Source organism: Malania oleifera, chromosome 1, assembly GCF_029873635.1.
Source record: "Malania oleifera isolate guangnan ecotype guangnan chromosome 1, ASM2987363v1, whole genome shotgun sequence".
Classification (NCBI taxonomy): Eukaryota; Viridiplantae; Streptophyta; class Magnoliopsida; order Santalales; family Ximeniaceae; genus Malania; species Malania oleifera.
In genome coordinates this window covers 98,735,030-98,747,320 of record NC_080417.1, presented here as the reverse complement: position 1 = coordinate 98,747,320, position 12,291 = coordinate 98,735,030, and the positions used below count along the sequence as shown (strand labels likewise).

At 37.7% G+C, this 12,291-nt stretch overlaps 1 protein-coding gene across 2 annotated transcripts in view; it reads left to right on the top strand.

The window, feature by feature from the left end:
* LOC131160001 (uncharacterized) overlaps positions 1 to 12,291 on the top strand; it is a 71,653-nt gene that overhangs the window by 12,240 nt on the left and 47,122 nt on the right. For both annotated transcript variants that reach the window (XM_058115275.1, XM_058115286.1), the window contains exons 6-11: positions 4,278 to 4,350; positions 4,632 to 4,669; positions 4,753 to 4,869; positions 8,728 to 8,847; positions 8,939 to 9,019; positions 9,131 to 9,199. In XM_058115275.1, the coding sequence (XP_057971258.1) occupies positions 4,278 to 4,350; positions 4,632 to 4,669; positions 4,753 to 4,869; positions 8,728 to 8,847; positions 8,939 to 9,019; positions 9,131 to 9,199 (498 nt within the window). The remainder of the gene's footprint in view (positions 1 to 4,277; positions 4,351 to 4,631; positions 4,670 to 4,752; positions 4,870 to 8,727; positions 8,848 to 8,938; positions 9,020 to 9,130; positions 9,200 to 12,291) is intronic.

Sequence of the window (12,291 nt, the reverse complement as noted above, 5' to 3'; positions counted from 1 at the left end):
AAAGCATTTCTTCACGGAGGACTTGAGGAAGAGGTCTACATGGAAATTCCAATGGGGCTAACAGGAGAAGATGTAAAGGGGAAACTGTGTCACCTTCAGAAATCCTTGTATGGACTAAAGCAGTCACCTAAAACATGGTTTGGGAGATTTGCAAGGTTCATGTGAGGAATGGGTTATAAATAGAGTCAAGGTGATCATACTTTATTCATCAAACAACACTCTATAAGTAACAGGATTGCTGTCCTGATTGTGTATGTAGATGATATTATTGTTGCAGGGAATGATAAAGAAGAAATGGAGAATTTGAAACTGAGGATGGCCCGAGAATTTGAGATCAAAGACCTTGGAAATCTAAAGTATTTTTTGGGAATAGAAGTTGTTAGATGTAAACGGGGTATTTTTATCACTCAAAGGAAATATATTCTTGATCTATTAAAAGAGGTTGGGATGGAAGGAAGCAGACTAGCAGGAGCCCCAATTGAAGATATCAATGGTTAATTGGTAGCTTAATTTACCTATCGCATACTAGACCTGATATTGCTTTTGATAAGGGAAGATATCAATGGTTAGTTGGTGGCTTAATTTACCTATCACATGCTAGAGTTGATATTGCTTTTGCTGTAAGTTATGTGAGCAAGTTCATGCAGTGTCCTGGTAAAGAACATATGGAAGTTGTGAATCGAATCCTAAGGTATATGAAGTCATGCCTAGGAATGGGCTTCCTATACAAAAAACATGATACACTAAATGTAGAAGTCTATATTGACTCACATTGGGCAGGATGTCTGGATGATAGAAGATCCACTACAAGATACTGTGTGTATATGGCGGGAAACTTAGTTACATGGAAGAGTAAGAAGCAAAATGTTGTTGCTAGATTCAGCATGGAAGCAGAATTCCGAGCCCTAGCTAAAGGATTAGATGAGATACTGTGGATTAAACTAAACCTGATGGACTTGCGAATGAACATGAATGGGACCATGAAGCTCTACTGTGACAACAAGTCAGCAATCTCATTAGCTCACAATTCGGTACCATATGAAAGGCCTAAACATGTTGAGATTGATAGACACTTCATTGGAGAGAATTGAGTTTGGAGAAGTGTGTATGCCATATATCCCTACAGCTCAACAAGTGGTAGATATGTTTACTAAAGGGTTAGACAGGAAGACTTATGAAGCTCTGGTGGACAAGCTTGGAATGATTGACATTTATTTGCGAGCTTGAGGTGGAGTGTTGAAGATGTGCCGTATATGGAAAGCTACCATTCTCGGCAACTCTAATTATAGAGTTTGCCGAGAATCACAATTAGTGTGTCCTAATTTAGACTTGCCTTATTAATTGTATAGAGTGTGAGTTAATTTCTTTCTATTTATAGGCAGCTGCCTTTATGTATAAAAGCAGTAATATGTAATGACATTACATTATGCGCAACATAATACAAAAAGTCATTCATTAGTTTTTTCTACTTGGCATTAGAGCCTAATATTCTTAACACCCTAGCCTCACGGTCTTGAAAAAATTTCTGGCCACACATTCCATGCTTGGGAAAACCCTAGCCACCATCAACTTCTCGAGCACACAGACTCAGACTGAGAAAGAGGTTCAGTTGCCACCCCCTTCTCAAGCAAAACCCTAGCTGCCGCACGTCCCTATCCACTTGCAACCAGAAACCTCACAAATCACCATGTCTGTTGACAGTAAACATCTCATGTCAACTATGCAATTCAACAGGCGGTTTGATCAATCCAACCTCTTGATGGTGTTTGAGAAGCTGAATTCCACCAATTATGTCAATTAGGCACAATCAATCAAGATGACCATCTTAGGGAAGAGCAAGTTGGGATATCTAGATGGCTTTAAGAAGAGGCCAGGAGAAGATGAAGCTGCTGCAGGCTTATAACCTCATGCAACAAAGTGTATTTTCCTTGGGTAATTGATGTTTCACAAAGAGTACAGGTGTTATTGCCCATAGACTCGTGTGCTATTTATTAGTAGAGATGTCACCTTCCACAAGTTAGAGATAAATAAGTAAATAGATCATACCCGTACACAAGTCATGGATACTTGTTATGGATGAACACAAACATTTGAAAACTGACTCTAGATAAAAAAAATTGCAGACATGCTATCTGACTTGAAAGCATGTTCTACAGGCACAGACAATCAGAAATAACCAATCTGGGGTGAAAAGCATAGCTAGAAAAGGCCTCTCAAGTATCAGCGCATGGCATTAGGTTGCTGGATGATGAGTGGTGTATGAGAGTGTGTGTACTGGTAGCTAGGGTTGAATTTTTCTGGGTTTCCCAATCCTCACCCTTTGAGTACTCCTATGATGTTGTTTTGCGGAGAGGAGGCTTGGAACTTTTGCCAATCAGAGGCAGTGATGAGTTGTGTTTCTAGCGACGATTCTGTTGATGGCTGTGATAGCACAATGACTTGTGATGCTGTTTCAGATTTGGGCAGGAGAAATCCTGTGCATGATGATGATGATGGACTTAGGGTTTTAGGGTTGTTGCTTTGATACCATGTTAGAGAAAGAAAAGAGAAGGGTTTGTTGTAATGTGAGAGCCTAAACAAAATGTTAGGTCTCCACTCTATTAATAATCTATGTCACACAGATCAAAATGACAATCGTACCTTCACAAACATGCAGTAATAAGTAACCTGGCACATGGTAACCTGTAACAATTGTAGTGAAGTAACAAAGAATGAAACAAGAAAGGAGAAAAGGACTACAGAGGTAAACTCTAGGATTTTCGGAAAGAACAATTCATAGACTCTACCTTGATTCATTCAAAACCTTTTTTCCACTTGCAGTAGGTTACTGCAAAGATATGACCACTTTATATTTTACTTGGACTCTTTGTATCCTACTAATCCTAGAACCTTACGTAAAACCTATCTAAACCATTAATTAGAACTTAAATAAAAGAAACAAAGCAATATGAACCTTTACTAGCTTACTGGTACAATAATGTGCATTACGTTGCGCTGAGTGACATAAACAGTAACTTGCCATAGTGGTGTGAGCAGTAATGCTACAGTAATTACTTGAGAACAGCAGGCATAATTAACTGTAATTTATTGTTATGTGACCTAAGTAGTAAATACTAATTAAACAAGTTAATATGCCCTTACATGAGTTATAGTCATTCCGATAAAAACAAGATTGGCTGCATTTGGAAATGTTTTGTTTGTTTGTTTTTCTTTTCTCTGTTTGTACATTTTCTGATTTATGTTGTATTTGAATTTTTTGTTTCCAAGAAAAAAAGCTGAAAAAATAGTTCTGAAATTTTTTGGAAACACGTTTCTACATTTTGGGAGCTAAAAGTGTTTGATGTGATCAATTTTTAAATAAATCGAAACAAAAATTGAAATGACACAAGCCAAAACATTCCCAAATGCATGATCTCATAATTTGTGTTCTTGTTATTATGCGTTGGATCACTTTAATGAAGCTGTATCCCAGCTATGTGGGATTGGTGCAGGTTTTTGTTTAAATGAATAATTTTTTCTGAAGATTTAGAAGTTTGTGGATTCATTTTTATGAGTGCTCAAGTTCAACTGTGTTTTTATGCTTGTTTTCAAGATAACGCAAGCTTCCTTTTTTACTTCACTTTCAGAAATTCTTATGTAGAAAGATAAATTCCTAATCATGACATGGGATAAATTAGAGAATTACAAGACAGTTCTGGAAAAGTTGTTAATGAATTTGTGAGGTGCAACAACAGTAGATGTTGAGGGCACATGTTTCTAGAATACTTAAAAAAATGATGGGATTTGGTTGTAAAATTTATGATTCCTACATGGTGAGAGTTGTTGGACCTGATTGAATGGTCATAGAAATGCCCTCAATGTGCAAGAGCACAAGCATCTTGAGCCATTCTGTTCAGAGATTTTATAGCCCTCATTATTGCCAGTGCTATTCTCTCTATTGTTCTTCGACATGCGTATCACCTTTAAATATGGTTAAATATATTTGTTCATTATATTGAATTTGCAAAACACATGTACAACCATGGCCCCACATTGTGGGGAATTGCAACCTATGGCCATGTTGAACAATTGCCTTATAATTTGAGTCTGCAAATTAACATTCTGTTTTTAATTTCTTTATAGTTTGTCAATTTTTGGCAATGTGCTCAACTTAAATCTAGAAATGCGTGGTATGGAAGCAGTACTATTTTGTCTGTGTGCTTAATTTTCGAGCACTTTAATTCATAGTACATGTATGGTGACTCCATTGTCTATCACTTTGGGTCTTCATGTTTCAGCTAGAGGGTAAAAAAATTGGTGTTCTTCCATCAACGGATCAAAACTCTTTGTTTTTGGGAAATCTTCGCAAGGGTCAGTCTCTTTCTTACACTTTCAACATTTTGTTTGAATCTAAAGAATCGTTTTTTGAATTCTGATTCATAAGGAACTGTTTCGTCAGCATTTTTGAAGTATTTTGCTTGCTTTGGGTGCAAAAATTGAGATTGTTCTTGAATTCAAGAAAAGAGACTAAGCATGCATACATCAATTATTAATACTGTTTACTGTTTGCGTGTCTAACAAAGTGAAAGAATGTTTTAGTCGCGACTCTTCTTTATATCCAGTATTCACTTGAATTTAATACTTCTCTTCAGATTGGAGTGCTGATGAATTTGAGAAGATGGTGCACCAGGTATACAGCTTGCTGGTGATTTTCTGAAGAAGATCTGGTTTGTCATCAGAGTTCTATTTTAATGTGGCACTTTTGCTCTACAGGTGTTTGAAGATGTTGTATCTGTTGATCTTGCAATGCCTTTGAGCAATGGAAGTGTCCCTGCTGGACAAAAGCAACAAAACCGAGGTTTTGCTTTTATAGAGTTCTCATCTCATGCTGTAAGTTTGTGTTTCCTTCAATTCTGGTTGTTCTTTATTTATGTTTCTGTAGTTTGTACAACTATTCAGTTCATGACTATGTTGCATTCAAATCACTTACCTGTTGCATCTCAACTCGTACAGGATAGAGGCTCTGGTTCAAGGTTTTGAATCTCCATTCCAGCATCGACTTTGACATTTATCGAAAGTGAAACAAATCCAGAAAAAAAAAAAAAAATGAACTACAAAATTTTGTCAGTCAGTCAGAATTTTGAAAATTTGAAAATATTGCCCATAAGTTGATGTCAAATGACGTCTCCAGTTGTATGAAGCTTTTGTCACAATTGAAACACCATCAAGTGATATGCAAGTATTCTGGTTATATGATGATATGATCCCTCCATTCCTGCCATAAAAAATTATTAAAATTTAAACCCATGTCAAGTTCTAGATAAGTATTCTTTTCATATGGTTACTCCATTTCTGCTTCTAACACCTTGTATAAGCCATTCTCCAGGAAAAAAATGTCTTATATACAAAGGCCAGCCCTATGAGTTTGATTATCACCATGCTTGCAATAGTTTTTTTTTTTGTTTTTTGAACAATATCTTTTTTGAGATCTTATTAATTATTACTCAGTGCTCCATAGTTGAGAAATATAACCTTTATGCTTCACTATTCCCTTATTCTCTAGTTGTTTGAACTGTTTTTTAGTGTGCATGATTCATCTCAATTTCTGCCTCTCTTAATGATCCAAAATCCCAACATTTACCTGGAACTCATATTCCTCACCTTGCCTGTTTCATTATTCACCTGGCTACAGTATAAATGTGGAAGGATGTTATGTTCCATGATATCATATTTTTTGATATTTCAATTTTTATAGAATCATGCAGCATTCTTTTAATATTTTTCATGTTTTGGGGATCGTTTCTTCCCCATGGTCATAATTCTTCTTCTTTTTTCATTTATAGTCATTTGAACAAAATGCAATTTTAGGTTTGATTTGAGAGCAAACTTATGGTTCATCAGGGGTTGTGCTTTCAATTGACACAAATTAAGCCAAACAATTTAATTTTCCTTCCTCTCATAGCTTAGTTGCAATGCTGTCCACAGACCATTATCCTACTGTCTTCATTCCCCTGGTTATCATTGAAGTTTCTGGTGCATTCTAGTTTTAGTAGTCCGTTGGCATCTAAAACAAACTAGGTTTTTCTTCTATAAATCTTGTGGGTTTTTCATTGGCAATTGATGAATCATTTATGATGCTACATGCTGGGTATTCTACCATATTAGATATCTGGCACTTGTATGCTGAAGTTTTGTTCTTGATTTATGTGGCAGCTTTGGGTGGAATTAAACTAAAAATTTAGCATTTATTGTTAGACCTTGATACTGAGAGTTGTCTGCTCATTTTTCTATTGCGTTTCCTTCACTATAAGCCCAGTGCCCGTTTTCATTCTTCCATAAGTAACAAACTTTCTGGAATGTTGGTATAGATTTCTCTTTAGTCCATTGGCTTGCAGTATTGGAGAAGAATCTGTCTCAATCTGCTAATTGCCAATTCTTAGAAAGTATATCATGTAGTGATTTTTTTTACAGGAAGAATGACTAGGAGTGATCATTTCAAGGATGCTTTTGTCTTTTTTCTGTTCAGTTGCTCTGTCTTCTGAAGGTCAATTCATATGTAGAAGAACAACATTCCATTTCAACAATCGTGGTTTAGGTCCCGTTTTTTAGCACTTAATTGCCTCTGAATAGAAGTCAGGTTCTTAATGGTCTAAAAATTCAGTGAACTGGCATTCTTTGGGAAACCTCTTAATTGGTGTTGAATTACGTCTGACTGAACCAAAGGTGCTCCTATTGCGGATTTGGTGGGAGGCCCACTCAGAGGCTCTTGTGGGCATTTTTGTCCTTTAAAAAAAATTTAATTTTTCACAGCATTCCATAGCACACTTCTTATCTCCCATACCCTGGCTCATTAGTTACCAAGTGACAAAAGTAATTTAGCATTCAATCAAGGGACTGTTTTAGTTATATCTAGGATCCTCCTCACAGATTCAGGACTGCATTCAGTTCTCAGCAGCTAACACTTAGTTTTATTGAACACCCCTACAGTCAGTAGTTCGGGCTGAACTAGACTTAGAACCTAAAATTTGCATTTTTGAGACCTCAGGTATGTAAGTTTTGGAATTAAAATCTGGATGTGCATTGTGCCCCCTGCCATTTTAAAATTGCCCTATTCATGCTCTTGCTTGCGATTGCTATTTGAGACCTTGGATCGCTTTGGTCTTTCCTGACAGCTCAATCTTGTGCCAGAGTGATGTCCTAGTTATTATGATGGTTTTGCTCAGCATCCTCCTTGGTGATGTAGCTTCTGATCCGCTGTAATACTTCTGAAACACATGGTTTCGTTTATTTTGGAGAATTCTGATTGCTTAAGCCTTCCTTGCATTTTGAATTTGAATAATTATATTGTCCTAGTTTTAGGATGGTTTCGTAGATTATCCTCCTTGATTATACAATTGCTGATTTTCTGTAGTACTATTTGAATATATTTTGTCCTTAATAATTATGCAAGGATCATGATTTATGTTTTATGGGCAACTGACCGATAGTAAGCTTTTTATGCTGCTGGTTGTCAGTTATACTTCGACTGAGAATTTGATGATTTCTGACCAACTAGTGGGATATGTTTTGCCTAGAGTTTTAAACCATTTTTCATTCATTTGGTATTTATTTGAATATTTTGTATGTGGGGTATTTCTTCAACTACCCTGTTCCATCTTCTGGATTTCAATTTGTGTTCTTTATCTCATGATAGGAAGAAAGGGTCGAATTGCACTTCCCAAGTTGCAGCCTTCAAGTTTATCTTTTCCATGCTAAATATTTTTACCTCTTAGAAGATTCTCTCTATTTTTTCTATATGAATAGATTGCTTAGGATTTCTATCAATCCTAGCTGATTTCTTACAATCTTGCATTTAATATTTCATATTTCAGACAAGTGAATATCCTGGGAACTTCATTTTTTTGTTCCCCATGTTAGAGTCCATGCTTTTTTACTTGCACCCTGCAGCAGTTGCAAAATACCCCCCAAAAAAAGGGTGCAGGCTGAGCTCGTCTAGGCACTTTGTCAAATCAAATGTCACAAAAAAAGGAGTGCAGCTTCAGCCCTGTTTAAGTACCTCGTCAAATAAATACACATACTCTCCTATGTGGTGACTTACTAAGTATTTTTCTAGAGGTGTAATGGTAACAACAGAAGGCTACTTTAGGAGGGGCAAAAATACTCATTCATTAATGACAGCAGTGCAAATGTGATGTGGCTAAGCAAGGTGTAGGGCAGCAATAACAATTCAGAAAGTTCCCTTTGTTTCACTCCATTGAAGAACTCTGTAAATTACATCACCTTTCCTTAAGCAATCATATGGTCTACGAAATTCTCACTTTCAGATCTCTAGTGTAAATTACACTGCTTTGTCCGACCCTGATATGACGCTAATTTCTAGGGTGCCCACTAACAAAATACAATGCCATATCTACTTTGGCTGGACTTGACCAACAATTGTTTCACTGCTGCTTACAGAAGTATCAAATTCAAGTATAAAACATATTCTATGTACAACTTAGTAGAAACATGGCATGGTTATACATCTTGATTGCAGCATATAACCGGTCCTTCTCTACAAAGATCTTGAGCATTGATGCATCACCTTGCATCTTTGCTAATTGTCTATTTTTGCTTTTAAATCTAAAATTTTATCAATGAGCTCATATTTGAATGTAAAAGTCTCAAAGAAGATTATCAGATCCGTAATCATACCCACCCTAGCTTTTAGGAATTTGATCCTCCCTCCTTGAAAATGCTTAATCACAGGCTGCCGCCCGTGCATATCGCATGGGGTCAAAATTGGATTTCTTACTTGGTGGTAGTTGGCATCCAGTTGTGCAGTGGACCAAGGAGGAGCCTGAAATTGATCCTGAAGAACTTGCAAAGGTGCATGGCTTTTTCTGCTTTCTGTTTGGGTATGTGATCTTTTTAATAATATATGTCAGTTTATAGGTTATTTTACCTTTCCAACTTTCAGACAAAAGTAGCATTTGTCAGAAACCTTCCTACTGATGCCGATGAGGACTACTTGGAGAAGCTGTTTGAGCCCTTTGGAAAGGTAAAAAAGTGATTTTTTTTTTTCACATGCAATATATATGTATATATATATATATATATATATATATATATATTTTAAAGCTCTCTTCATTTAGATATATTTATATTTCAGTTGGAGAAGGTGGTTCTGTCCAGGAAGGGTCATTCCTGTGCTGGGTTTGTTCACTTTGCCAAGCGCTCGGTGAGTGTTATATTTATATCACTTTGCTTTCTTTTTAAATTGATAATATATATGAGTAATTTTAGTATGTTGCCTTGTGGAAATCACACCTTTGTTACTTGTTGCCAATGAAATAATTATTGAAGTGCTCGTCACTTTTGTTGTCTGATTACTTTATCTGCATTCGGAAGAGCCTTTCATTTTTTACCAAGGCAACTGCCTGATGCCTGGGCAGGATGGGCACCCCCCCTTCTTCTTAAAGGGTGCATCAGAGTGTGGGGTTTTATAAGCCATAATTTTCATGTAGGAGGATTTGAGAAAATTGTGTGTAGGATAGTTTCTTGCATCCTTAATGTAAAACTAGTCCATAACGCCAAAAAACATATTCCATATCCTTGAAGCAAATTCACATTGCAAAAGAAACCCCTAAAACTACATTACATAATAAACATGCCCCTAGAATACAAAATACTACAAACAAGCCCCTAAAATACATATAATACTATTCTAATTAAACTAAACACATAATAAACTACTAATTGAATCCAACAATCCCTTAACCCAATTCTTCTTAATTGTTCTCCAACATGGATCTTCCCAAGGTCTTGCTTCTTCTCCTACATCACAAGCTATCCCAGAATAGTCATAAAAAGTGTAACAAAACATCATAGCCCCAACTTTTACTTGACACGACTAGGATCCCAAACTCATCTCTCTCTCTCTCTCTCTCTCTCTCACACACACACACACACAGACACATTTGAGGTGACTTGAGAAAAATGATAATTGTTTAAAGGAAGTCTTTGAACCTGGTTCTTGATGGTCATAATCATGGAATACTGTGGGATCTCTATCTCGTGGACGCAGATGAAATAAAATGGTTCCTTACAGTGTGGGAGGATTTCCAAACCTGCAGAGAGAAGGTATCCTTCTCTCCTTCTTGGAATTGTCGCACGAGGAACAAGGACAAGAACTTGTTGCTCCAACTAAAGATGAAAAAATTTTGTTGCCCTTACGGATTAATGCCTGGAGGTTGGAGTAACATAGCCTTTGGCGCATTTGATTGGCACAAAATCTCCTCAGCAGCTGCAGATCTGGGGAAAAGAATGATCCCCAATTTGAAAAGGAAACTTGAGGGCTCAGCAAAGGGGAAAGAAACTTCTCTTGAGCTGCAGCAGATGATCAGAGTGGTTTTACCTTCGGCTCCAAATCCTCTTTCAGTGGATTTTTCTTGCTCCCACTGTTCAACGCCTTGAAGCTTAGCCTCAGTGCTTTGAGATGAGCTCACAAACAACCAATGGGGCAGGTGAGGGAAGTCACGTGCCCCTTCACAAAACCCAAGTGTTATTAATCAATAGGGTGAAGGGAAGGGCAGGATCATCCAATTTTTGGATTCTGATGAACTAGGCTCAATAGAGCTCAAAGCCTTGTCAAGCTTCAATGATCTTGGGTTGGGACTCACTTCGTGCTCTGCTGGTAATGAGTCGGGTAATTGTTGTTTTGGGATTTTACCCCCTCAGGCTTCTCTCCCTGGACACCCTCTTCAGCTAAAAACTTTCTCCCCCGTCTCTGTTTAGGAATGCCCAAGTGGATGCTCTCTTAAGGCCCTGGTTAGCTTAGGGATTCTTGCACAAGCAAACATGGAGCTGCCACCCCTGCAGGAACTTGATGCACAGGCTGGGAATGATATTTGGCAGTCTGACCTGTAGTCGCTGAATTCCTTGGAGGTGAAAAACTGCTTGGCTTTGGTTCCAGCACCCTCTTCAAGCCAAGTTAGTCTGTCCTACAGACCCCCCTCTTCTGATTTTGAGGTACTTAAAGGACTGGGCACTGGAAGTGATGGCTTTAAGGATCAGGTTTCTGAATGGGTGTTGCGGAAAATGAGGCTGGTTAGCATAACCATTGGAGTTTCTTTTGATGGTTTTGAAGATAGGGTTATGAGTCTTCTTGAAGGAATTTAGATAAAGAGAAAGGAGGAAGGAAAGCTCACCATTAAAGATCCACTGGACCGTAGGAAAAAGAAGGATGCCAGTAGGGAGCTCAAGCAGTTGGGGTTTTCAGTTAATTAAAACCAAATTTGGGGGTGCTCAAAATTTGTGGAGGCTAACAAGAGCTGGGGAACCTCAGTGTTCCCATGTTGGGGAAACTGATTTCGTGGAATGTAGGGGGCGTAATGATTATATAAAAAGAACTCTAATTAAATCCTTTCTTAAGGATTTAGGAGGAGATGTTATTTGTTTACAGGAAACGAAAACTGATTTCATGAATAAAAAGGCATGATTAACAGCCTCTGGGGCCTCAAAAACTGCACATGGGTCTTCCTTGAAGCTGCTGGAAACACTGTAGCCTGGAGGTATTATTATTTTGTGGAAGGATGGAAGTGGTGGAGATGCTGGATTGTTCTATTAAATCCTTCTTGGTCTCCTGCCTGTTTAGGAACCTGGAAGATAATTTTAAGTGGGTATTCACAGGAGTTTACGGTGCAGGTGCAGGACCAACCAGAAAACTCTTCTGGAATGAGTGCCTGGAAATTAAATGTAATTGGTATGCCCTTTGGGTCCTTGTAGAAGACTTCAATATAGTCTTGAATCCCCATGAAAGAAGGTGCAGCACCTTGGAGCCGGTAGCATGAAAGAGTTTCTCAATTTCATTGATGAGAATGCACTTGTGGATCTGCCCCTCATTGGAGGCTCCTTCACTTGCTCTAACTCCAGGGAGACTCCTCCGTTTTCATGTATATATAGGTTCTTAATCTCCACATATTGGGGAAATATTTCCTTATGGTTACTTAGAGTCTTCCAAGGTCCATCTTGGACCATTTTCGTCACGCTTGATATTGGAGTTACTAGGTGGGGGCTGTCTCCTTTCTGACTTGTGGCTCAAACATGATGGCTTTGCTGACCTGGCCAAGCATTGGCAGACTAATCGTTTGAAGGAAAAGAAAGTTTTTGTTGTAGTCTCAAAATTAAAGGGCCTGAAGGAGAATTTGAAATGGTGGAACTAGAGTACTTTTGGAAATATCCACTCATAGAAAATTGTTTTACTTGATAGCATGAAGGAGCTGGATGAAGTACTAAATCAAGGTCTTAATGTCAAGAGAAAGGCAAAGAGAC